A 26355-nucleotide genomic window follows, 5' to 3' on the forward strand; every position below is an offset into this window, starting at 1 on the left:
TTAATATAGGCACAAGTAGAATTACTTAAAAAAACAGTGAGCAGGTCACGTCTGCAGAGATGAGGGGCTGTGTTGTGGAGAACAATGACTGAAAAGAAATTAAGAGTTGACAGTGGCCAAGTCAGCAAAAATTAATTTCCAGTTTAATGCTATGGTATAGCAAATAATGGAATCTTTGACTATACAACCAGAGATGTGGCAAGTAGGAGAAGATGTTATTTTCCTTCTATGTATGGCATTGGGGAGATTTTTGTGGTAATACTGCACTAGCCTGTGGTGTCCTCGTTGTCAAAAGAATGCTGAGAAATTATTTGAGGCTGGAGAAAATTCTTTGCATGGAGAGACTTAAAAAGCACTATCTGTTTGGCTTATCAAAAAGAAGACTGGAAGGTGGCTACAGTGATCTTTAATCTTGCACAGTGAGAGGTGTAACGTGAAAAAATAACTATAAACTGAAATCAAACAAATTCAAGTTAGAAATTACACTTTTTAACAGTGGAAGACATTAATGGTTGGAATATGCTGCCAGGGGAAATGGCACATCCAGCATGTCCTAAGGGCTTCAGTTAAATAATAGATGCTTTTCTCACAGAAGTACATTAGTTGAACAGATAGAACTAATTCCCTGCCCTGAAAGTCTCTCAGAGCATGTGCTTGTTGTTATTACATAGTATTGGAATTACCATAACACCTAGAAACACAAGTCGGAGCCCTTCGCCTCCTTAGTCACTACGTAAGACATTAAGAGAAAACCCCATTCTGTCTTCTGAAGAACTTATAGTCCAATGTGCAAAGGCACCAATAGACACAGAAAATACAAGTGTAAACTGCTGCTGCTCATCCTGTGCCTCTCCTTGTTTCATAATGTGGTTTGGCAGGAGCCCAGCTTACTCTGGGGTGTGTGGGAAGGTTGGCTTTAGAAATTGAAGAGTAGGCATGGTACAGGTATGTTTGTGCCTGTATCATTTATCTGTGACTACAGACAGTTTTGCTGAGTCTTGGGCATGTCAGGTTTTTATTAATAGTTGCGTGACAACAGAATTGGTCCCATTAATCTATTTACCTGCTCTGCTAACCAGTCAAACCACCAACTGGTCCGACTATTGCTGCAGTATCTGAATGCAGACATATCACATCTGTTGTTGGACTAGTATACAGTATGATTGCGAGATCATAGCATCATAGGACCATAGGATAATTCAGGTTGGAGGGGACCTCTGGAGGTCTCTAGTCCAACCTTCTGCTCATAGCAGAGTCATATCTGAGGTCAGAACAGGTTGCTTCGTGTTTACTTGTTTACTTGTTTACTTTACGTGTTTACTTGTTCTGGAAACTCTTATATTTGGATCCAGACATAATAGCAGGGGTTTTGGTCCTTGCAAGAAAACCATCTGAATTCACCATCTGAATTTTTATTGACACATAGCCCAGTGAAGGTCATCCACCATTCTCATGATATATTAACCAGCCTTGCTGTGGAAATGCACCTCTCTTTGTGGGCAATGGGTGTTGCAGGATTTATGCTATGAGGTAATAGAGAGTAAGACATAAAATAAATTTTCCCCAACTTGTATTTCATAATTCCCAGAAAACCTGAAGCTGCATCAAATTATACAGAACTGGAATCTTAACACATTATGTGAGTGAAATGGGATCCTTCTGGGGAACAGAAGAGACAAACGGGTAATATATTTGGAAAGTCATGTTATATCAAACCATCTTACGTTATATCAAACCATCTTGTACTGACTGACGGGTAGCTAAACATCTATATTAGTAGATTAATCTTTGTAAATTATGTTTATGGTACATTTTCAGAAAATACCACTATTTTCATAACAGTTGTACATGCTCTCTGGGAGCCGTGACAGGGGGATGATGGTAGACGAACTGGATATGGGAGGATCTTAGCAAGTAGTTAAATAAGTGATACATTTTATTGATAGGTTCAAAAGAATAAATTCAGACTTAGTTGTAATCATAAGCAAGACATAAATTATTATCACAGAAATTATGATACTATAAAAATATTATAATTGTACAATAGATAAAATTATTTTATTCCTTAGCACTTTTCATCAGTAAATCTCACAATATTTTACAAAGAGGTGTGAGAAATAATCATTATTAGACCAAATCTGTAAACAGAATAAATTAGGTGAGAGTTGTCTGACAGAGAAAAATTTGCTTATGATGATTTTTCCTTTACACTCATTTCAGAAGACTAAAGCTTTCCTCAGTAAGGGTGTTGTTTTTTGTTGATTTCTAGGTTCTTTTAAAGCAGAGGGTAATATTTGTTTCTTGCAGAGTTCACACATGGGGATATTTTGATACTTTCATTTTCACAGCTCAGCTGATACTGGGCATCTTGCCATATATATATAGCTGGCAAACAATTAACCTGTTATTAAACAAAGGATTTCCAGCATCTGAAAAGTTAAAAGAGAAAATAAAACCATTTATGCTGCTAAACTGAATACAAATTTCTACCAACCGCACTTAAAATATACATCAGTTAAGAGAGATGTCCAATAAGACTGTAAAATCTAAGCATTTACTTGTGTTGAAAATAACGGTAGATTTCTAAACTGTTATCACTGTTTGAGTCTTTAGACTCCTAAAAACAGGTAGAATTCTAACTAAAAATGAGGTTACAGTTCTTAGAAAAAAAGTCCATTTATAAAATGGCAACTCTTTTTAAAAATGTCATTGTATTCTGCAAGAGAAATGTGTATAGTTTGGGTCTCAGTGATCTTGATATGAAAGGACGTGAGCTAGGCACAAAAACAATAACTGGGTGCTTTTTGACATTGTTCTGAACAGAATCTTTTAGAGAAATAGGGACACAAGTATATTTAGAAATAAGTTTTTTTAATATTATAATTCAATAGTTTCAATAATAGAAACTTTTCTTAAAATATTAATGGCTTTGATCCTTGACCCAGGCACTAGGGAAACCAGTGTCTCAGTAACTCCAGTTTCTCCTTAGTATGAAAACCTCAGGAGTCGGTGACAGTGCTCTAACGCTAACTTGGAAAAATCATTACTAGAGGTGAGAGGTACGAGATGCTTCTTCGGTCTCTGTGTTCTCTACCAGAACACCAAGCAAAGCTTCCCGCTGCAGTCAGCAAGATAGTATTTTTGTGATCTTCGCAGCAGTTCTCCAAAAGCAAGATTAGCTGTCATGTAATAACAACAGTGACGCACAATATGACAACAGGCAGCCTCCAGGTGAAGAGTCTTTGTATCATTACAGTCTCCCCCACTAATCAGTTCTCTACAGTACCAAGATATAAAGGAAGCTGAGGAGGAATATGTAAAACAGCATGCAGATAGCTACGCAGTGGAAAAAATTATCAATAAGAGGTAGAAAAAATACTGGAAACAGCTTTGTGGACATAATAAAATTGCTAAAGAGCATTTACCGTTAATAGCCTGTGTTTTTCATGACAGTAATGGGTGGTTAATTATTTTTGTTTTAATTGAAAAATATGTCACAGTAATATTTTGTGCTTCCGCTGATCTAAAGCTATTGTTCAAGTGCATGTTGCAATCAGTTCTCAAACAATGCTCTCTTTGTCAGCAATACAGAAGTAGAATGATTTTGATTTCTTCTCTTGGAAGATTTATATCCTGGAAAACCCACAGTTCCCCTCTGTACTTGCAGATGGTCAGTTAAATACTCCCATCTGGTTATACTTGTTCTTCTCACGTTATACTTAGGTTTTTTCCTAAAAAAAATGCCGAAAAAAAGCCCAAACCCAACAACCCAAAACAACCAACCACATGTTACTGCATGAGCCACAGAACTAATAAAGCTCTATTTTGTGCAGATTTGTGCCCTGTGTCTTTATACTGCAGTAACACAAGCATCACCTCTTTGTCCCATATGGCCTAATTTCCTCCTTCCATTTCCCCTGCAATTTCATTTCCTCTTCTCCCCCTGCAGCACTTCTTCTTGCCATTTGCCCTGTGTTTGTTTTTCCCTGTTTTGCCCCTTCACCTGTGCTGCCTCTCTCCCTTGGATAAGGTGCAGCTGCCTTGGAGCAGCAAGTATGCTAATTAGCTCGCATTACTATTTTGCATATTCCATGAAGGACTCCACAGCATTTCACAAATATTAGTGAATCGATCCTTAACAAGAACCCTGCTCCATAAATATAAGCTATTATTCCTATTATACATATGGGAAAGTTGGTCTAGTTTGTCCTTGGTTGGTTGTAGCTTGGTCAAGTTTATCCTTTGTTAATTCTCTGTTTCACTTCTCCTTGACTGACCATTAATTTGTTCGTTTCTGGCTGTACTGTTTGCTCAGAGCAGCTGTTGTTGTCTCACTGACAGGGGTTGTCAGAGTGTAGCCAACTTTCATTATTTTATCGCAAGCCTTGTGATATTTGATAGTCCCCTTGCAACCACAGTTCCTGACCTCAGGTGATGAAGATTACTTGAGAAATTCACCTTTTGCTTATTATAACAAGTTTCTGGCTCAATAAGCTAGAAAACTGAAAAATGTGGTGGCAGGACTGAAAATGTTCAAAAGAGGGTGAAAATAAAAGCACATGTGTTTTTAAAAAATACAACTATTTTAAAGCACCTGTGCCTTGTGATGTCATGGAGTCTGTCTCAGGTTCATCATTTAAGATACTGGTATATGTAAGACTGCAGAAGCTACAGACGGTTTCCCTTTTTGGAAAGGAGGCTGGCCTGCAAAAAGCAAATCACTTAGTGAAGGCTGACATTTTCTGACCACAAATTCGGACTATGATAAAGCACCTAGGAAGGAATATATAATTGGAACTATAATCACATGTGAAGTGTTTTAATGCAGAGAACAGTGTACTTTTTAGTCCTGTAGTTTCTGTATTTGATTCTTCCTTCCTCTTCTTTCAAGAAGAGGCTATGGAGGCAGGATAGGATTTTCTTTTCGCGTCCAGAAGATATGTAGAACTAGAGTAAGACAATAATGGTTACTGAAAGATTGTTACAATCTGCTCAGTATTTGAGTTTTCAATAACTCTGGTTACTTCATGCATTATTAAAAAGAGCATTTTGTAGCACGGTTAAAATCATAAACATGCTACTTTGTCTTTATGTACTCATACAGAAAAACAAATTTACTTTGGCATAGTTTGAAGATAAATTTAAATTTGTGCTTACCAGAATTCAGCTAACACTAAGTAGAAAACATTCCTTTACTTGAAATAAAACTAGCAATATTTTATATAGCCCTTTCCTTCCAGCAAGGTTGCCATTTCACAAGCAATGAAAAACAATGATGTTAATGGCTCTGATTAGAACAATTAATGAGAAATACAAATGGCTACCTCAGATGCCAATATGCTAATACAATGCCATAGAGTACTTATAGAATAGAGAATGATTCCACCCACATTTTTACTTTATGCTGTTGCATCCGTCAGGCATGTTGCCTTTTTAAACTACAGCACCTGATGTTGAGAAGTTGGAATTGTAGACTCAAAACAATCTCTGGGACCTATGGAAGTCTTCAGTCCAGTCCCTTGCTCAAAGCAGGTCCAGCTAGATCAGGTTGCTCAGGGCCATGTCAGGTTTTAAATAGCTCCAAGGATGTAAATTCCACCATCTCTCTGAGCAACCTGGTTGAATTTTTGACACCTTTACATTAAAAATGTTTCCATTATCTTGAGTCAGAAATTTCCCATGTTCTAACTTCTGCCCATTGCCTCTTGTCCTTCTACTGTGCACCCCAAGAGGTGTCTGTCTCCAGCTTCTCTGCACCCTCCCATGAGACAGCAGAAGAGATGTATAAGATTTCCTCTTCTTCTGCCAGTTTAGCAAACCCAGCTCTTTCAGCTTCTTCTCATATGTTCCTGTGCTTCAGCTCCATGACCAACTTGGTGGCCCTCCACTGGGCTTCCTCCAGTATGTCCATGTCTTTTGTGTCCTGGGGAGCCCAGAACAGGACGTATACTCCAGATGTGGTCTCACAAGTGCCAAACGGCAGGGAAGAATCCCTTGCCCTGCTGGCTAACCTGTTGCTAATATAGTCCTGGATGTAGTTGACTCTGCAACAAGGGCATATTGCTGTTGTCCACCAGGACCCTCAGATCCTTTTCAGCAAAGCCCCTTTCCATACAGCCAGCCCACAGCCTGTCCAGCTGCATGGGGGCATTCCAACCCAAGTGTAGAACTTTGTGTTTGCCTGTCCTGAACTTCAAGGTTCCTGTCAGCCCATTTCTCCAGCCTGTCTCAGCCCCACAGAATCACAGAATCACTAAGGTTGGAAAAGACCTGTAAGATCATCCAGTCCAACCTTAAAAAAAAAAAAAAAAAAACCAAAACCCCACACCAAAAACCAACCCACCAACACCACACAGCACCATGCCCATCAAGCCACATCCCACAATGCCACATCCACACGCTCCTTGAATACCTCCAGGGAGGGTGACTCTACCACCTCCCTGGGCAGCCTATTCCAATGTTTCACTACTCTTTCAGTAAAGAACTTTTTCCTAATATACAGCCTGAACCTCCCCTGGCACAACTTGAGGCCATCTCCTCTAGTCCTGTCACTAGTCACTTGGGAGAAGAGACCAACACCCACCTCTCTGCAACCTCCTTTCAGGTAGTTGTAGAGAGCGATAAGGTCTCCCCTCAGCCTCCTCTTCTGCAGGCTAAACAACCCCAGCTCCCTCAGCCGCTCCTCATAAGACTTGTGCTCCAGACCCCTCACCAGCTCCGTCGCCCTTCTCTGGACACGCTCCAGCACCTCAATGTCTTTCTTGTAGTGAGGGGCCCAAAACTGAACACAGCATTCGAGGTGCGGCCTCACCAGAGCCGAGTACAGAGGCATGATCACCTCCCTGCTCCTGCTGGCCACACTATTTCTGATACAGGCCAGGATGCCGTTGGCCTTCTTGGCCACCTGGGCACACTGCTGGCTCATATTCAGCCGGCTGTCAATCAACATCCCCAGGTCCTTTTCTGCAGGGGAGCTTTCCAGCCACTCATCCCCAAGCCTGTAGCGTTGCCTGGGGTTGTTGTGGCCAAAGTGTAGAACCCGGCACTTGGCCTTATTGAACTTCATCCGGTTGGCCTCAGCCCATCGATCCAGCCTGTCCAGATCCCTCTGCAGAGCCTTCCTACCCTCAAGCAGATCAACACCCCCTCCCAACTTGGTGTCGTCTGCAAACTTGTTGAGGGTGCACTCTATCCCCTCATCCAGATCATCAATAAAGACATTAAACAAGACCGGTCCCAAAACTGAGCCCTGGGGGACTCCGCTTGTGACCGGCCACCAGCTGGATTTCACCCCATTCACCACAATGAGCCCCGCTCAATACCAACCCTGCCCTCCAGTGATTTGACCACTCCCAACAATTAGGTGTCATCTGCAAAGTCACCTGAGAATTAGCACCAAAAAAATTGTTTTGTAATATAGTTTCAGTGAGATTTCATCAGTTCAAACTCAGTGTACCATTATAATAAACTGTTATTATATATGATACATCAGGTATTACATTTCAGCAGCAAAGCTTATATTCAGATCTACTTAAAGCTAAATCTCTTTGCCCTCCAAAGTTAAGCCTGTCTTGAAAAACCAATTGGCATAGGTTGAGCTTCTGTTAAAATTATACTTTATAGTGAATAAAATAGTCACATGCTAGAAGTCAGATAAGGAAAAGGTCAACCAAGCCATGAGAAGCTGGTCACAGTTACACATCAGCTTCCTTTCAAGTTCCTGATGATTACTGTATGGTCAGTAATACAGTATTCACTGATTTACATATGCAAGTAGAATGCCATGTTATTCAAATATACAGTTGAATGACATAACTTGTCAGTATTTCAGATTTTATGTGGCAGTTGAGATAATGATGGAAAAAAGGCCATTTGTTTGGCTTCAGTATCAATCTACCTGCATCTAGCAACATTTTGAATTAGCAATTAATGTATAAGTAACATTAGCGTAACGAAAACTTTCACCCATGTGTGACGTGCTGGGCCCCATCACAATTCTTGGTCCATATAGTTTTTGCCTTTTCATTTCTCTCAAAGGTACGCTGTCATTATTTTGCATTCCTCTCTCCATGGCAATGCAGCTCAGTACAGCCACCTGAGAATGAGACTATTCAAGAAGTTTGTCTGTACAGTCATTTTTGGGAGGTGATTGGTTGCTTAGACACAAATTTTATTGATTTTAACTCCCATGAAACTAGGATCAGGCTTAATATTTACAGAATGGGTTTTGTGGATGAGGAGTTGAACTGACTACCAGAAATAAAAAGATTGTTAGAGCTAGAATCATCGGGGAGCTAAAGAGACCATGAAACGGGACAGAAGCAGGACTCTGAGATGCCCCATAACACAGTCTTTCTGGGAAGAGTGAACAATGGAACAACAGGGTCAACTTAAGAGGTGATGCAGATGACTGTGGTCAATAACTTTTTGATCAAAAGCGCAGGGTAGATCCTGCACTTCTATGGATGGCAGCCTGCCATGGGGTAACCAATTAACTTCACAATCTTGATTTTTAATTTAGACTTTTGGTTTTGTAGCATGATCCCAAGAGGAACTGCAGATTTCAATCCTCTTTGTTTAACACTTATTCTCAGTTATTTCTGTTAAAATTTTGCTCCAGTCATAATCAGCTATCTTTTTTTTCATGTAATAAATGCATTATGTGAGACACAGGAGACCTACACCCTACTGAAGGGGAATATTTTTCATTTTTCACCTCAAAGCCCTTTACAAGCTCTCATTCATTTAAACTCCTTCCACACCCCTGCTGAATAACCTAACACAACTGGAATGTCACACTCAAGATCTCTGTGTGTAACATTTGGTCCTCTGAGCTTAGGAGCAAGCCAGATCCCACTGTGCATTAAAATTGCAGTGAAGGATTCCTGACAACCCCATGTGCAGAATCGTCATAGCGCATTTATTCTTTAGCGAGAGCTGTTGTCCAGACAGATGTTGCAGAAAAGTGTCAGAAAATGGGGCTCTCCTAAAGATGATACCAGAATCGTGACTATGGGAGCTTGGGACTGGAAATGCTTTTTTTGGCATGGTACTTTCCACTCTGAAAAACAAAGTGATGTTTATCTAGTCCCCACTCCTTGGACTTCTAATGAGCCCTCCCTTTCAAGGTCCTTTCCCCAGCGACTTTTGAATTGGCTCCCATTGAAGCTGCTTTCCCTATCTTGCTCTACCTCCAAACCAGGAGGAGTAGGAAGGAAACTCTGTCTACCATGGTGTAGTAAGATTTCCAGAGTACATTAATGGGTGGAGGACCAGCCTGAGACCTTCATGGGGTTTTAGATTTTCATGTTAAATTGGGCGTTGCCACTCACATTCACCCCAGTCTTGAGGATGTGGTGTTTCTGAAGCAGAACCAGATGTGGCGTTTGCTGTACAGTCTAGGAGAAATTGGAATCTGGATCCTACAACTGCAGTTGGATCACAGAAGAGTAGTTTAGCCTGGGTTTCTGAGGGGATGAGGCAGGGCAGTAAGGGAAGCACCTGCAGTCTGGAATGTAGAGCTGCAGGTCTCCTCCACATCGGCTTGGCTGCTAGCTCTGGTTTCCAGACCAGAACTCACCCCACAACTTGTGCACCTTTATCTGCTAGAGACAGCCATTATTAAGAAATCCTTTTGTGAGCAACATACAAAGGCTTTTCAGTCTTTAAGTGCTCAGTAGGCCACAGATCTGGAAAACCATGTATAAAATGTTGGCAGATAGGATGGCCTTCTGGACCAGACCCAGACAGCCTGCCCAGTGAATGATTCAATGGAGACAAACTGTGAAACATGATTGTTTCTTTGAAATGTGGAGCTAAAGAAGGATCCTGGGAATGTGCTAATCAAAGTAAATTTTATGAATAAAAACATTATTGAAATTTTAAATAAACCTGTCATGCAATTTATTCTGGAGAAAAAATGCAGCAAATCCTGAATGTCTTACTTGGCCCCAAATAAAGCAGAGTTCATTTAAGTTCACAGTTACTGCTCCCTTATGAATTACACTTACATGCTCTGTATGTGGACATGAGTTTCAACACGTGGAGGTTCTTCCCCATTCTTTCCTGCTTGATGTGGAGAGTATTTGCCCTCTATGTAAATCACTGGCAAAAGGAAGGAGTTCAGCTCACAGAAAATGCCTATCTTCCTTTATTAAATAATGCCTTTTAGGATTTGGCTTCCTGTCTTTACTTTGCTTGATATCCTCCCTGAAATCTCTCTGTTGCCAAGATGCTTCCTCACCTAAGAGCTGTTCAGGCTCAGAACTATCTTCATGCTTGGAAACCTTCACTGAATTCATATTAAATGATACAGATTTCCTCTGCATAGCTATCAGGTGCTGTAAAGCCTAAATTTTTCATGGTGCAGAGCTGGAATACAGACACTTTTTTTCTAAATGGAACACTTTACTCCAAGAGATTTTGTGTGTAGACAGGGCCTCTGTCTGTCATAACACACCCTGCCAGCTAGCTTTGCTGGCAGAACCTGATAGTGTATTTAATCCTCCATACCCATTCTTGCAATCCATAAATATTAAATTAGCTTTAAAATGATGATAGAAAGGGATTAAGCTTAAGTTTTGCAAGACAACATTAGAATAACTGTGAAGTTAGTCAGAGGATCAAATACGTTTTTATATGCCCCTTTAAGTAATCATCCCTCCCCTAAATTAAGTAAGTGCTTCTTTCATTCAAAACAAAGATTCCTGCAGTAGGGCAACTTCTCGCCGAGACAAGTTTTGAACTGTCCCTGTGTGTTTAGCTCGGGGGAGGGAAGACTCCTTGGACTCACTCCCGCCAGCAATCAGCTTCCCACGATGAATCCTCTCTGCTCTAATACTGAGGACGCACAAACACAATGAGTCACGCCGTCGGCTCTGGAAGCTGCTCACCAGTCTGCTTCATTCTCAGGCACCACACAGCCCATGCCACCTGTGGCCGTATAAAGGCTCTTTTTGAGAAGCCGTACTTTGTTTCTCTTTCTGGAAGCACCTGCCACACAAATTGGAGACTATAATTTGTGATTTAATGATGAAGAAATCCCCCAACCTGAGCAGCCTCTTCGCTTCTGCTGTTGGTTTGCTTCTCCCAGCACACTTTCCCGCCCAGGACTACCCCATCTCCCGCCCGGCAGCTGTGACTGGCGCACAGGGGCGGAAGGCTCACGTTACTGCACGTTTAAATATCGGCGCACTTCTTTAATGTCGGAAAACAACGTCTTGGCTGCTTGTATTTTAAATTACCACACACAATTCCCTATGGATGGCGGGCCAGGCACTCCACCGCAGAACTCACTCCTCAGGATCCCTGACAGACACTTGGCTCGTTCTCCCGCTGCCCCGCTGCCAAACCTCTCCTAGCCCCGCCTCACGACACAGCCATGAAAAAAACCGGCATTTGTCCCTGCTTTAGCGAAAGGGTCAGACTTCTACCGGGCGAGTTCCGTGGTTGTGTAGCAGGCCCAGTGTACGAGGTTTCCGTCACGAGATTTACCTCTCGCAGGCAGGCAGGCAGGCAGGCACCTCCCCGGGACTTTCTCTCAGGCGCGGCGCGGGCAGCCCCGCGAAGGCCCCTCTGTTAAGGGCGGCCGCGGTGGCGCCTCCCTCCTTTCGCCCCCAGCCGCCATTTTGTAGGCACACACGGGGAGGTGCGCCGGGCTCCGCTCGCCGGCCTCAGGTGCCTCCGCGGCTCTGGGTGGTGTTGGCGGCGGGAAGGCGGGCGGACGGGCCGCGCTGGCGGCGGGGCGGGTGGAAGCCGGCTCCGGCTGGGGGCGGCACGGCCCTGCTGGGACGAGGGGGCTGAGGGAGCGCGGAGGCCGCGGCCTGCAGGCCGCCATGCGGGGCGCCGCGCTGGGCCGGGCCGGACCGGGAGGCTGCCGAGGGATGAAGAGAAGGAGGGAGGGGACCGCCTAGGCTGGCGACGGCGGCCGTTGCAGGCGTGGGGGAGTGGGGCTCCGCCGAGGCGGCAGCACGTGGTGGGGGGGCCCGGTCAGTTCCGGGGCCGCCGGCAGGATGTCGGGGACTGGGGAACAGCCCTGCGCAGGCCGGGTGGCTGGGGCAGCTCCACGGGGTAGGCCCCGGACTGGGGACCGTCGGGTGCGGCGGGGCTTGGGCATCGCTAATGTGCCTGGTGGCTGGCATCCCCGTTGGCCTACGGGGAGTGTGCGGCTTGGCGCTGCTTCGTACGTGGCACGAAATGCCGGGGCGGGGGGGGCTTCTGTGGCAGTAGGACACCCAGCTTGAAGCTGAGGAAATTGTTAGAGCTCAAACATATGACCATGGCTTCTATTGTGTTAAATGTAATAGCGGCTGATGAATCTGGTAGTGGAGATCTTGCCTTGTGGATGCCTTGTGAGGAGTTGCAGAGAGAACTGGGCTTACTTGGTCTGGAGTAGAGGTGGCTTTGGGGGGCACCTAGCAGTGCTGTTACCAAGAAGATGGATCCTGATACTTGACATGGGCACATGACAGGGGCACGAGAGAACTGGCTTAAGGCAAAATGAGAAGCTCAGGCTGGATATAAGGAAAAAGGTTTTCATCATGCAAACAGCCAGGCCTCCAAGCAGGCTGCCCAGGGAGGCAGTGCAGTAGTCTCTCCACCCTTGAAGGGTTTCAGGGACAAAGCCTTGGGCAACCTGGTCTGATCTCATAGTAGACCTTGCTTGAAGCAGGAGGTTGAGCTAGGTGACTTGCTAGCATCTGTTCAAACCTGAGTTACCCTGTGGTCCTATAAATACTGTTTTCTGTGAATGTCTAAGCTAAAAACATTGCTTGAATTGACCCAGCAATTTGAAAGTGGTGTCATTTTGAATAGGCTTAAAGACTTGATTTTTCAGAAATGTCTGAAAATGCTGTCAGTCAAATTTTTAGTGAATGAACTTGTAGTTCTGAATAATTTGCATTCATTTTTACAGTAATCAGCCAAAATGACGAACACAAAGGGAAAGAGGAGGGGGACACGTTATATGTTCTCAAGGCCATTTCGCAAGCATGGTAAGTGTACTAAGAACTCTGCATTAAATTGCTGACCTGTTGGATGTCAAGAGTCCCTAAGTAGCATTTGTAAAACAGTGGTTTGTGTCAAAGGATATCTGACAACTTGGGCTAAAAACTGTAGAACGATCCACAAGTAAACTCTCACCTCTTACAGCTTATATATTGGTATTCTGATTACTTCACAGTAGTAACAATGCTAATTCTATCAATGCTTGAAAATTCATTTGAAGGTGAAGTGAAGAAAATATTTCAACGGTTGCACTTCCTTAAAATGTACAGTTTGTTGCCTTTTAGCAATGAGCAGTGATAATAGCTGTTTTCACAATGAAGTAGTAAATAGTTGTAATGCCTTTTCAACTTCTGCATTAGGAATGAGATTAAAGCAGTAATTTTTCCTTAGTTGGATTTTTTTAAAATTGCGAGTATGGGAAGAGGTAATTACTGCTTGAAAAAAAAAAAAGGTTTGATTTCTCAGTTTTACGTTTTTGAAATTGAATTTAAATTTGAGGCATTTTTAAGAAAACTTTATCAAATGCATGATCTGTGTCCCCCGCCCCACTTGGGGGGGGGGTGTGTGTGTGTGAAATTGTGAGCTTCATAAGTATCCAAATTTTTATCTCTTAACAGGAGTTGTCCCTCTGGCTACCTATATGCGCATCTACAAGAAGGGTGATATAGTTGATATCAAGGTACTTTCTACAGTGCTACATAATTAAAAGCTAAAGCAGTGTAATCCTTTACAGTTTCCAGTTTCTTGAGGTAGTCTTTTTTTTTTACTCTGGTCATGTGTGTCAACGCAAGTACCCACTGCTCACTTTTGAAGCAATAATGGAATGAATGCTACTGAACCAATAGTGACACTTCAGTGTCACATGCTGTTTTATGTGGAGTTTTTTATACATATGTGTGTATATATGTTTTTTTTAACATATTCAGCTGTGCTCTGTTACTGTGCGCTCAGCTGAAAAAAGTGAGTGAAAGATGCCATACCTAATACTTGGGTTGCTGTATGGTGCCTACCAGCACTACTTTCATAGGACCCCAGCTGTCATTTTAGTAGATGTTCTGTTTTGCCTGACTTGCACCTGTTGTTCAGAAGAGCCATAGTTTATGGTGGTGTAGCTGATAGTTATGTCTGTATCATTGTAGGACTATACTTATAATAAGTATGTGCATGGATGGTGATTGCAAAGTCACATTAAAACTAGAAACCAAGAAATAAATGTAAGCATACATCATATGTATTAATAGAGGGGGAAAAAGTGAAGCAGCATTTCCCATCACTTGGTATTTTCTAGAACTTGTTCTTTAAAATGAACTGTACTTTCAAAGTTAAGTTCTAGTGAATCTGAAAGCCTTCCACCAAGGATTCCTACTTTGTTGAATCCTTTAGTTTAATTTGAAATGCAGAGCATTCGTAACAATCATGCAGAAAATGGTGTGTAATTTGCTTGTTTGTTATTTGACTCTTGGAGAACAGCACTGTTCAGAATTAACACTTCTTGACACACTGGAGCTTGATGATGATTGTCTCCTTTGATTGCTTGCTGAAAGCAAAGTGATCGATCATTTCACCGACACTGAAAGCAACCAGAATTGTCGTAGCAGAATTTGGTAGTCTTCAGATATAAAATGCATGGTTATATATTCTAATGTATGAATAAAATAGGAGTAATTTTAAATCAATCTCAATTAATTTGTAATGTGTACTTTAAATGAGTTCTGAAAGAAAAGTCCTTGATGATGTTTTTTTTTTTCAAGTTAAGGTTTACACTTTATTCTTGTTTTACCTCTTAACAGGGTATGGGTACTGTTCAAAAAGGTATGCCCCACAAGTGTTACCATGGCAAGACTGGAAGGGTATATAATGTTACTCAGCATGCCGTGGGCATTATTGTTAACAAGCAGGTTAAGTAAGTAATGAAATTCCATGTACTGAAACTTTTTATTTGGGAAAGCTGATCTGTAATTGCACCCTCCTTTCACTTTACCAGTTAGACAGTTATTGTCTTGATTGGTCATTCAAGGTGGGTAAAGTATATATCCTTTTTATAACCCAAGCAAATGATGCTCATTTGACTTGGATCCTGTCAGAGGAAACAGTTCTTACTTTTCTGAGTAGCACTTAAAGTGATGTTACTTAATGGGGATTTTCAGCCGACTTTCACATTGATGCTGAAGCCCTTTTTTAAATATTAATTTGTAGCTGTATTCAGCTGGCTTTTGTACAGTTTAATCAGAAAAGGACAAGCTGGGGTTTTTTAGTAACTGGACTGGAGTACAGTGGTAATACAATTCTTCGTTTGTATGCTACAAGGTTAAAATTACGTGTTCTCCACAGTCTTAATCCTAAATTGTCAGCATATTGTTATATATTAATGAGCTGTCAGTTATATAAGGTATATCTTATTTGCATCCACAGCAATGTATTTTGAGTGATTGCCCTTTAAAGAAAAAGTATCTGTTACTGAATTTGTGTAAGGGCTGTAAAACAAGCTTTCAAGTAGCTTTTTTTTCAAGTGCAGTGGATTAAAAACTGATTTATTTTCTTAGGGGAAAGATTCTTGCCAAGAGAATTAATGTGCGTATTGAGCATATTAAACATTCCAAGAGCAGAGACAGCTTTCTGCAGCGTGTGAAGGAGAATGAAAAGAAGAAAAAGGAAGCAAAAGAAAAAGGCATTTGGGTTCAACTGAAACGTCAGGTAATATTTTTATTGTAGTTGAAACATTGTTGATTCAGTTCACAAAAAAAACCCAACAGCTAGAACCAAACCAGTTGAGTGAAATGTTGTTTTCTTCCAAAACAGCAGTGTGTTATGCTGTAAACTGAGCTCTTTCTGTCTGTCTGCAAAAAAAAACCCAAAACCAAACCAAACAAAAAACCCCACTTCACGTTAATGAAGCTGCCTACAGTATTCTGAAAAATGCAGGTCTCTGGCAGATTTTTGTTGGAGATGTCTGTTGCTACCACCCTCACTTAGGGTTTGCAATCCTTTGTGGGAGTTTACTTTTTTTTAAGAGTAGAGTGGCAGCATGCAGTGTGTCTGCATCTGAGCTGTCTGATACTTGTGGTGCCTAAACAGAACTGCACTCTTCCTGTATCCTTGGCTGTGAACGAAGGGACGGCTGCTTCCTGTTCTGTTGCTGATCTCCAGCAGAAGCTCTGGCTGATTTCTAGCATCAGTGTTTTTGGTTTAGTTGAATTTAGCTGCAACAGTTTCTGTTGCAAACCCTTAAGAAAAGAATGAATAACTAGACTTTAGAGAGGAGATAATGGCTGTTGCTTTCAGAACTCCAGGGTACATCAGTTCATGATAATTTGGATTAGTAAATTGCAGAGGGTAAAGTGTAGGGGGTTTTTTGTTCAACAGTGGAAGTCAAGCATACTTTCTAGCAGATTATTTTCTTACTGCTATTCTTTGAATCAAATATTAAAGAGACTGGGAATGGTAAAAGTGCTGTAATGTTTATATAATAATGTGTTAAATGGTTGTCAAAAGTAATTTGGTGTAAGGTTTCTTTTGAGTTTTAGTGTCATGAGGGTTTTTTTTTTCTGTTTACAGCCTGCTCCACCAAGAGAAGCACACTTTGTGAGAACTAATGGCAAGGATCCAGAGCTGCTGGAGCCAATTCCCTATGAATTCATGGCATAATGCATGTTTAAAAAAAATAAACTGAAGACCTGGTTTTGGACAAGTGTATGTGATTGTGGCTGATTCCTTTAGGTTTTTTGGAACAGATGCTTTAGAAAACTTTTCTGTTATTGAAGTTGGTTTATTTGATTTGCCTTACATGGTGCTTGGTCATTTAAATAATCTGCAGCTTTTGATGATCAGTTTAGTCATTTATATAGACCATAAATCCTGGGTTCACTGAAATTTGCGAATGCTTAGTGATGATCATCCTTCTTTGATTACCTAATGAGGTAATATGAGAGGGCATAGAATATTTCCCCAACAAACCAAGAGCATATACCAAGAATTGTACAGTGTCACTTGAAGGCTTAATTTTTTTGTGGGAAAAGGGTAATGGGCTTCAGATTTCATTGATAAGAGCTTTTGTCTAAGAGACCTCAGCTTAATAACAAAGAAAAATTGTGCAAGCGGTTTTTGAAAGCAACCTCTTGAGAAATGGCTGTGGGTGGATTTTGGTATTTCACCATTGTAACCTGCAAAAGAAGGATTTTTAGAACATCCTTCGGCCAATAAGCATTCTTATAAAATAGTAGTAGTTAAGAAACAAGGCTTTAATTTCAAAACTGCCAGCCTTTTTAATTTGATTTTTATCATTTGAATTGGCTGGCCTGGCTGAACACTTGCATTTTGTTTATTGCATACCTGTTGAATCTAAACATCTACCTGATGTTCTAATGCGTTCCTCTCATCCCATTGATTTTATTGATAATTCACAAAAACCCTGTGCTCCCTGCCCAGCGTTTCTCAAATGGAAGAACATCTTCAGCCAACTGCTACTACCCAGTGCTATTTTTGTGAGCTTTGTTTCAGTGTGAAGCTTGCTAAAGAAACTGCTGAAAGTAACCTGCTGAGGTAGCTTCGAACATGCACAAACTCAAGCTTAACTGTTATAAATACGGATAAATAATATTTCACCTTTCCAAGTGTGATGTAAGGCATTGCGTAGCTACCTCAAGTAAGTGAAGAAAAACTAATGTCTACATGTAGAGAGAGTAAAATACTGGAGAAGGTAGAGACATCAAGCAATTTGTAGGTATTGACTGTTGAAATAGTTGAAAACTATTGAATAGTCAACTGTAGGACAGCTAGTAAGGTTGGAAGTAAGAATTGGAGAGGTAATGAGGTTTGCTTTTTCCCTTAACTCTGAAGTGCGTTAAGCAGAAGTGTCAAACTGTCCAGACTGCTTACAAATTAAGAGATTAATGCCTGTTTGCATTTACCTAACATTCAATTGTGGGTGTTGCCATTCTCGGGAATGTAGTTTTTGGATGTTGAAGTCATTGTCTGGCTTGGCCTGGTATTTAAGGGTGACAGGCTTTAGGCACTGGAGGTTCAAAGTCGCAGTGAGCAGGTACTGCATTTGAAGTTTTTCCAAGCTCCCATCTCAGAAGATGGAGCATGCTGTATAGTTGGAATGACTTTGGAAATGCCTTGAAGAAGATGGAACAGAGCTTACCCATCAATAGACTGATACATGATATTAGTACTGTATTTGACACTGTATGTATTGGGCATGGAGTGCACCACCATCTCCTGAAGCAAGGTTGATGAATCTGTATTAACTTTCACTGTTGTGGCTTATGCACTTAGCTTTTATGATCAAGTGGGGTTTTCTTGGAGCAGCTAGATCTGTATACTAAGCCTTAGACCTTTATTAGCTTCTTTGGCTTGTGGATTTCCACAGTTCCACACAATTTTAAATTGTGTTCCACAATTTAAAATTGGTGTTTGACTCACAAAATAAGCATTGTTTTCCATTAGGCTTTGTGTCTGAAGGAGTTAAGTGGGAGGTTTTACTGGGTACAGTCTTTGGTGATGGTATTTTATATTTTCTTATGCATGCTTGTGTAAGTTATTTTGGTTCTGTTTGTTTTGTACTGTCAAGATTTCAAGTGGATAAGCTGTAGCATTATTATGAAATGGTAACAGTAACTATAAGTGGTGGGTAGTTCTAAACTTTTGAATTTATTTCAACAATTTGGAATAATAAGACTAGACAGCATGCAGTGGTCTCATTTAAGAGCTGTGCTTCCAGAGGCGCTGGGCATTGCAACAGTTTTAAATTTATTTAGTCTCAGTGTTTTTAAGGTCACTATGCCAACAGTAGATGCTCTTAAATGCATATTTGGAAGCTGTGTGTGGGCTGGGAGGAGAAGGAGGGAATGCTTTCCTTGGTCAAGATTCCCAGAAATGACTGAAAATGAAATTGGGTTTGTGTAGCAAGAGAATAGCCTTTTTTGGGTTTTTGAATGTTTGAAAACAGGACAAATTTAAGATGTAACCTGTCTTGGGTTTATATACACAACCTGTTAGTTGCTCTCAGTGCAGTGGTGGTGTTCCTGGTCATCTCAGGTTTGCAGAAGCACAGCTCAGGTATTTACAGATCTTGGTGTCTGCTATTGAAGTTTCCTTCCCATGTGTTCAGCTGCCCTGTTTTTGCACAGTCCTGACAAAAGACGGAGATCTGTGAATTGAGAAAAGTTGTTGAAGGACTGCCTGTCAGGACATCTTCAGCCATGAAACCAGTGTCTAAATTGAAATGCATCCTTCTTGATAGAATAGGTTTAGATGTATGCAGAACTTACAGACTATACGGGAGGGAAGGGGGGGTGATTTCGGCAGTTCAGCCTCTCTGTGTGGGTGGAGGAAGCATGTTTTCTTACGGTGAAGTTGCAAGTTGGCTTCCTCTTTGACTTGCTCTAGGAGGGGTTTTACACACTAGACCCATAAGCTGTAAGCAGTTCTCTGCTGTCCTGTTCTGAGGCTGTGCCTAGCAAGCAAAACCTTGTAGTAAGCTTGCCAGCTACAGGCTAGGTGTTTCTTCTCTCTTCATACCACGACGGGGTTGAATTTTGTTCATTCTACAATGCTTTGAATTGTAGAGAACTGTTGTGAAATCTGCAAAGCTGTAGGTTTCCAATATAACTGGACACATGTTGAGTTAGCAGAGTTCAGGAATCCCTATTTTAAAAGCCAGTTTTGCAGAAGTTCAGTATTATATGTTACCTGTCTTCCAGTTTCCTTCTAGTGCAGAGACTTCGCTATCCCATAGCTGGTGGACAGGCTGTCCCTATGCAACATGCAGACAGTGAAGTGCCTATGGATTAGCACAAGCCATTGCACTTCAGTGTGGTCTCTGTTCCACGGAACCTAATTAGGAGGTGGGGGCTGAGCTGTCTCCTCCTTTCTAGGTTTTACTGCCTCAAACCACTGCAGATGGTTCCCTGCCAAAGGCTATGCCAAAATCTCCTGTCGTCTCTTGGAGAAGTAGTAAGGAAGCCTTCTCCTGAGCTGTCAGCTTCGGTTTTTTCAGCGTATCAGTGACGCTAAGGCCTGAGGTTTCCTGAGGGCTGTGTAGGCAGTGTTAGTGCTAATACTGTGTGGGGCCAGGAAGGGTCAATGAAAGGGCAGAAAGGACTGGGGAGGAGGAGCCATGCCTGTGAAAGGGGCTGCAGGCTGAGGACCCCTGGAGGGAGCAGGTGAAGTGTGCATACCTCGGTGGGGCGAGGGATGTGCAGACACCTCCAGCCCTGTTCCTGGGGTGCAGGCTGGTAAGCAGCTGCCGCGAAGATGTACAAACAAGTCATGCTTTTGTAATCTTTCTGTTGTATGTATCAGATGGGGGAAACAGATGGGTCTTGATGTTCACTTCCTTATCCTTCTCAGTGCAATCCTGGACTCGGCATGTTCATGGCCCTCATGATCAAAAGGACACCTGGCATCCCAGACACAGATGCTGTGCTGGGGTGTCCTGACTGGTCCAAAGGATGCCAAGAGCTCTGTATACACCTGCCAGAGCAAGTGGCCCTCCCTATCCCAGCACAGGCAGGATAGGCCTCCCCCCCCCGGCCCCATCCTTGCAGAGGCTGCAAGGCACCATGGGTTCCTCTAGTTCAGGGTGTGTGGTGAAAAGACATGGTTTAACTGGGCTCATTGTTGTCTGGGTGGCACCTCATGACTCGGGGGTGTGGGTAGTGTCTCCCACAGTGCAGGGGACACCCTACTGCTGCGAACGGTCTTCTTGCATGGGAAGAAGGTACCAGCAGTCCCTGCAATGCTGAGGGTGGTGGTATGGAAGACACAGATGATGAGCTGTTCATGTGCATGCATTTACCTCTGTGGATGTACTACCAAGTTCTATGTAAGAATCAAGTTGCAACTGCTGGGATTTACATAGTCCTAACCATCCTTGCTCAAGCGTTCGGTAGGGACGTGGCTCACATCAGCAGCACCCATGCAGTTCAAGAACCCAGAAGAAGAATACAAAGGTCTGGTTGAGGTTGCTGATTTCATTTTCCACTCTGGAGGAAGAGGCTTTGGGTGATGGCCCCTGGGCCCTCAGACACTGTTTAGCCACTGACCAGTAGGAATTGGGGAGAGTAAGAAACAGTTGCAGTTTTGAACATGGGCTTGTGCTCCTGAAAGTTTATAGGAGAGTGGTGAGGCCATGCCAGCTCACAGCAGAGGTTCTTGCCAGTGGTCCTCCATGTGGAAAAGCTTTGTGCCTGCTGCTCGTTACCTCATGAGGTCCTGCCAGTCTTAAGCCCAGAACTTCTAGCTGATTCCACAACATCAGCAAAGACTCCCAGGAAAACAGTGCATTTTATTTCTTAGAGGAGAAAGGAGCTCCAGAGGCTCTCAGGATGTCCTCCCTGCCACAGCCACAGGAGTAAGCCACCTACCATTTCCCCCTAGAAGTACCTGCTATTGAGTGAGACCAGAGCTTGGAATAGGGAGGTGGGTCAGGCAGCACTATGGTGTCCCTGAGACTCCATGTGAGTGGCACTGAGTGGTGTTGCTGTGTGAGAGGGGAAAGGGGAGACCATAGGAATGGTGGCATGGGTCATCTGCATGGGATCGGTGAAAGTACAGCCTTGTGCTTCCAAGTAGGACCTCTAGCTGAGAAAGGAAAGGTTCCTTGGAATAGCTTTGATGCTTGTACAACCCAGGGATCGCTCGGTCTACAGAACAGGGACAGCTAATGTGAGCCCCAACTGGTTCAACCTACTGAACTGCTCCTCTTGATTCAGAGTAGGCGTTGATGGAGTGACAGCCCATTGCTCCCTGGGCATGAGTTCCTTCACAGCATTTCCTAGCTGGGTTTACACAGTCCTCTCTGCTCATGACCATCGCTGTTTGCCCTTTGGGGGTGCTCTCAGCAGCAGGCAAGGCTGCATGAGCTCTACAGCTGCCCAGAAACAGGGGGAGCCACTCAAGTTTTGGGGACGGTGGTTGTTTAACACTACTGCTTTCACAGCTCAGCGCCTAGCAATCATCTGCCTGCAACGTACTCATTTCAAGGGCACACTGAATGTACTCTGATGGCTCTTTTGTAAAGAAATGTATAAAAATAGCCTGTGTTGGCACTGTGTGCAAGGCCAAAGACGAGTGGTGGTGCATGACAATGGGAGCAGATGACAATAGCGTGAACCTTTGGAAACCGAAAGCTTTTAGTGATACAAGAGAAATCTTGTTTACAAAAAGAAAAGGGCTCACTGGCATGATGGGAAGTGAAGTTTTAGAGGCAATCAGTTTTTGAGGTTAAAAGTGGCCTTGATGTTACTGTAGGGGTTCTTAGGCACTAGAGTAACACAAATAATCAACAGCACTTCTTCCACCATGCTTTTCCACAGACACTACTTTAACTGATGTCAATTAGCATGGTCTTAACTACTGCGAAGTGTGTGTAACCCTTCAGCAAAGAGCGGTGTGGAATCGTCATCAGGTAGAACATTTCTGGGGCACCAGGGGAGAATCTTTAAACAGGGCAGAACGTTGCTGGGGGGGGGGTGGCTGGTCTTCTGGCTGCTGCGGGGTGCAGAGCCTGAGCTGTCCCTCTGCTCCCTGCACGAACTCTGCGCCCATGGGAAGCGGGGAGCAGTTCCTCCCCATCCTTGTCCCCACTGTGCTGAGGGTTCACTTTCCTCAGGAACACCTTGGCTCTGGTATAGCAGAGCTGGCAGCGTTCTGCTGATGCCCTCATTCTGAGTTTTCATGTCCCCGGAGGGCCTGGGGCTGAGGATGTCCAAAGAAGCACGTACCAGGCAAGGTACCTGGACTCTTGCATGGATGTAGGGAGGAAGTAAGAGGGGGAGGACAAAGGGAAGTGAGGAAAAACATGACCTGTTGTTGTATGCATCTTCTGAGAGCTGTATCGAAGGGGAGGGGGAAGGTGGCCGCATGCAGCACCGCTGCGCAGCCCCACTACTGCCAAGGTTCAGCTCAGCTGCCTGCGTGTGGGTGCCCAGGGCCCAGCAGCTCCCACGGTGGCTCAGTCCCTGTGTGGCACTAGACTGCAGGATCACAAACCCATCCTGCTCCTTTCGAGTACCAACCTGCTGGCATCTTCCATGTTGTTTCCTGCTGGCTTGTGTTATCTCCCTGATGATAATAATAAATAGTCTGTTTAGGGGCTGCTTTATTTTTATCTTGTAAACACTTACATGCTTGCAAAGCTGTGTGCTACAGAAGCACTTTTGCAGGAGCTGGGGCAATGTTTTGCAGAGACTAAAGCATCCACACAGCTGTTTGTGGGTTTGAGGCTCATTTAACCACAGCCCAGGGTGGAGTGCCTTTCTTCTCTGAAACTTTCTTCCACTTTAAAAATGCCGAAGGGCACAATCCGCACCTGAAGGCACCGTGGGCTGCTTTGGTTTCGGGGCTGGCTGTTGCTTGATCTGCAAGCTGGGATTTCAACGCCGACCGTGGAGGGATGTACCTGGGTGTGGGAAACAAACTAGCCTGAGATAAAAGGATCAATCATTTCCCTTCTGTGCCTCGAGTCCCTCGCTGCAGGGAGGGTGCATAAGGCACCAGCCTGTGGTGGTGGGGGGTGTGTGGAAACGCACCTTCTCAAGCACAGCGAGAGTTGTGCTGCCGTCCGCCGGCCTCGGGCGGGGGTGATGCGCAGCAGGGTGCTGCGGTGCCTGCCCCCAAACCTCGGCTGTCCCGTGTGCCCCCCCGCCCGCCACCTGCCCCCGCTGGGGGCCACCCCACGCCCTGGGGGTGGGGAAGGTGGGGAGGAAGGGGCAGGGGCGCAACTGAGGGGCAACTGGGGGGAGAGCGGCGGGGCCGCTGCTCGGCGGTACGGGCGGGGGAGGCGGCCGGGCTGGGGGCGGTACAGGCGGAGGGGGCGGTACAGCCCCGCGCTGTGCGCAGGCTGCGGGGCCGCCCCGGGCGCGGCGCTGCCGGCGGAGCCTTTAAAAGCCGCCGGCGCCGGGCGCGCCGAGCCGAGCCGAGCCCTCCGAGCCACCCGGGCCGCCCCTCCCATGCGCCCGCTGAGCATGTCCCAGCCCTTCCTGCTGGCGCCCATCGCCGAGTGCGCCCCGGAGCCGCCCGGCGCGCAGGTCCGCCTGGCGGTGCTGGGCTCCCGCGGCGTCGGCAAGAGTGGTGAGTGCGGGGGGGCGCGGGGTCTCCGTCCCCCCTTCCCCGTCCCCCCTTCTCCCCTTCCCCTCTTCTCCCCTTCCCCTCTCCCCCCTTCTCCCCTTCCCTGTCCCCCCGTCCCCTGTCCCTCCCTCCCTCCGTCCCGCCTAACGCGGCCGCTCTGTGTTCCAGCGATGATCGTGCGGTTCCTGACGAAGCGGTTCATCGGGGACTACGAGCCCAACACAGGTGAGGCGGCGGGCGGCGGGGCGGGGCGGGGACCCCCGCGGCCGCGGCTTGTGCCTGACGGCTCTCTGCTCTCCAGGCAACCTCTACTCCAGGCTGGTCCGTCTGGAGGGGGACCACGTTGCCGTGCAGATCCAAGACACGCCGGGGTGCATCCAGGTAGGGAGATTCTTCCGAGCGATCGGTTCTTCTTTGCCGCCTGAAGGCTCGGTTTTGAGCCCCAGCTTCCTACAAGGCCGGACTCGGTCTCCTCAGACAGAGCTCAGGCTTCCCTTTGAACCTGTTTAACGGTGCTATCTGCGATACAGGCTTTATGCTTTCACGACCCGATGCCGAATTTGTGCTCTCTGTCAATACCGCAGGTGCAGGAAGACTGCGTGCAGGTGCTGGACTCCCTGTCCCGGTGTGTGAAGTGGGCAGAGGGCTTCCTCCTGGTTTACTCCATCACAGACTACAGCAGCTACCAGTCAGTCCGGCCTCTCTACCAGCACATACGCAAGGTCCACCCAGATGCCAGGACTCCCATCATTATCGTGGGGAACAAAGCAGACCTCCTCCATGCCAGGCAAGTACAGGCGAAAGAGGGACTACAGCTGGCAAATGAACTGGGCAGCCTGTTCTTGGAAATCTCCACGAGTGATGACTCCCAAGGCGTCTGCGACGTTTTCCAGTATCTTTGCAAGGAGGTCAGCAAACTACAGCACGCCGGCAGCGCGGAGAGGAGGCGGTCGTCCATCATCCCTCGGCCCAAATCTCCCAACATGCAAGATCTAAAGAGACGTTTCAAACAGGCTTTATCTTCCAAAGTCAAATAACCCCCCCCCGATGAGATCCTGTGTGACTCAATAGACTTTATTTTTGTAAACTAGTTAATAAAAATCTTTATTTTTGTACTAATGTCAGCAGTATGGAAGTAAGTATGTTGAAGCTTGTAATTTCCTTGCCATTCTCTCTTCTTTGACTGGTTGGGTTATTTTTACAAAAAAAAAAAAAAAAATGCTGCATAGCAACTAAATAGAGGTAGTAGGTGAGGGGGATTTTTGACAGGAGGTTTTGATTCCATTTCTGTTTTGGGCTGGGATTTGCTGTTTTACGCTGCTCAGATGACTTTTTTGGGGCCTCAGTTTCCTGTTTGCAAAATGGGAGTGATGATGACTCACCTGCCTTTATAAAACGCTTGGAAAGCCTTTGATGGAAAGCTTTATATGGAGAGGGAAAAAAAAAGCTCTATTAAACATGAAAATGTAAAACTGTCTGTAAGAATTCTGATTATAATAGGATCGCTTTCCTCCCTCAGAACTGCTGGTTTGCTTGCACCTGTAATAGCCTGAATGATGAAAAGCTGTTAGGAATGAGTTTCAATTTCTGATGTGCTTTAGAGATCTACCCTGCAGAATTAATCTTCTGAGCCCCAGGCATTTAACAAGAGGGCTGAGTTTCTCCTACAGATTACCATGGGACAAAGTGCTGAGCAATCCACAGCAGAGGAGTGTGTGGGATGGCTGTTGCTTTCTCTGGAGATGTGTGATAGGAAGGACTGATGCGTAGGTTTCCGTAACAGAAAATAGCTGCCTTTAAAAGGAATCACATCTTTGTATTTCCCAGGGCAATTTTGTAGCCATTGGAAAAAGTCAGACTTTTTACTCTTATTTCACCTAAGCTCTGAACCGTACTAGTATGGTTTTTATTAACTGTTTGCTGGATGTCTGAGCATGGAATGTGGGGCTTGCACTTCAAATATGCCTCTGAAGTATGTGCATGGTATTGGTAAAAAATAAAGCTTTGCTCCATGCTGAGTAGAAAGTGTGGAAGTGGAGTAACCTGTACAGGAGGAAACTTGCTGTCCCTGCTCAGGCACAACTCTAGTAAGATTTTCTTTTTCCCCCTTTCCCCCTTTCCCCCTTTCCCCCTTTCCCCCTTTCCCCCTTTCCCCCTTTCCCCCTTTCCCCCTTTCCCCCTTTCCCCCTTTCCCCCTTTCCCCCTTTCCCCCTTTCCCCCTTTCCCCCTTTCCCCCTTTCCCCCTTTCCCCCTTTCCCCCTTTCCCCCTTTCCCCCT

At 44.6% G+C, this 26355-nt stretch overlaps 2 protein-coding genes and 2 non-coding genes across 5 annotated transcripts; all 4 read left to right on the plus strand.

Moving 5' to 3' along the window:
• The first annotated feature begins 11602 nt into the window (after positions 1–11602).
• RPL21 (ribosomal protein L21) lies at positions 11603–16698 on the plus strand. Of its 2 annotated transcripts, none has more exons than XM_059821076.1 (6): positions 11603–11676; positions 12914–12992; positions 13623–13684; positions 14796–14908; positions 15549–15699; positions 16561–16698. In XM_059821076.1, the coding sequence occupies exons 2-6, from the start codon at positions 12926–12928 to the stop codon at positions 16648–16650; spliced, it is 483 nt and encodes a 160-aa protein (XP_059677059.1). In that variant the 5' UTR covers positions 11603–11676; positions 12914–12925; the 3' UTR covers positions 16651–16698. The 2 variants fall into 2 exon arrangements, with proteins under 2 accessions (XP_059677059.1, XP_059677067.1); XM_059821084.1 differs by having other exon boundaries at positions 11603–11647.
• On the plus strand, positions 14510–14584 carry LOC132318739 (small nucleolar RNA SNORD102). Its single transcript, XR_009484370.1, has one exon. It is a non-coding gene; the product is annotated as a small nucleolar RNA SNORD102 (small nucleolar RNA).
• Positions 14968–15100, plus strand: LOC132318782 (small nucleolar RNA SNORA27). Its single transcript, XR_009484393.1, has one exon. It is a non-coding gene; the product is annotated as a small nucleolar RNA SNORA27 (small nucleolar RNA).
• Positions 16699–23960: 7262 nt separating the features above from the next.
• Positions 23961–25115, plus strand: RASL11A (RAS like family 11 member A). The gene is made up of 4 exons (XM_059823222.1): positions 23961–24081; positions 24247–24303; positions 24380–24459; positions 24663–25115. The coding sequence occupies exons 1-4, from the start codon at positions 23961–23963 to the stop codon at positions 25113–25115; spliced, it is 711 nt and encodes a 236-aa protein (XP_059679205.1).
• The last annotated feature ends 1240 nt before the right edge of the window (positions 25116–26355 follow it).

The sequence above is a fragment of the Gavia stellata genome, chromosome 1 (assembly GCF_030936135.1).
Source record: "Gavia stellata isolate bGavSte3 chromosome 1, bGavSte3.hap2, whole genome shotgun sequence".
Taxonomy (NCBI): domain Eukaryota; kingdom Metazoa; phylum Chordata; class Aves; order Gaviiformes; family Gaviidae; genus Gavia; species Gavia stellata.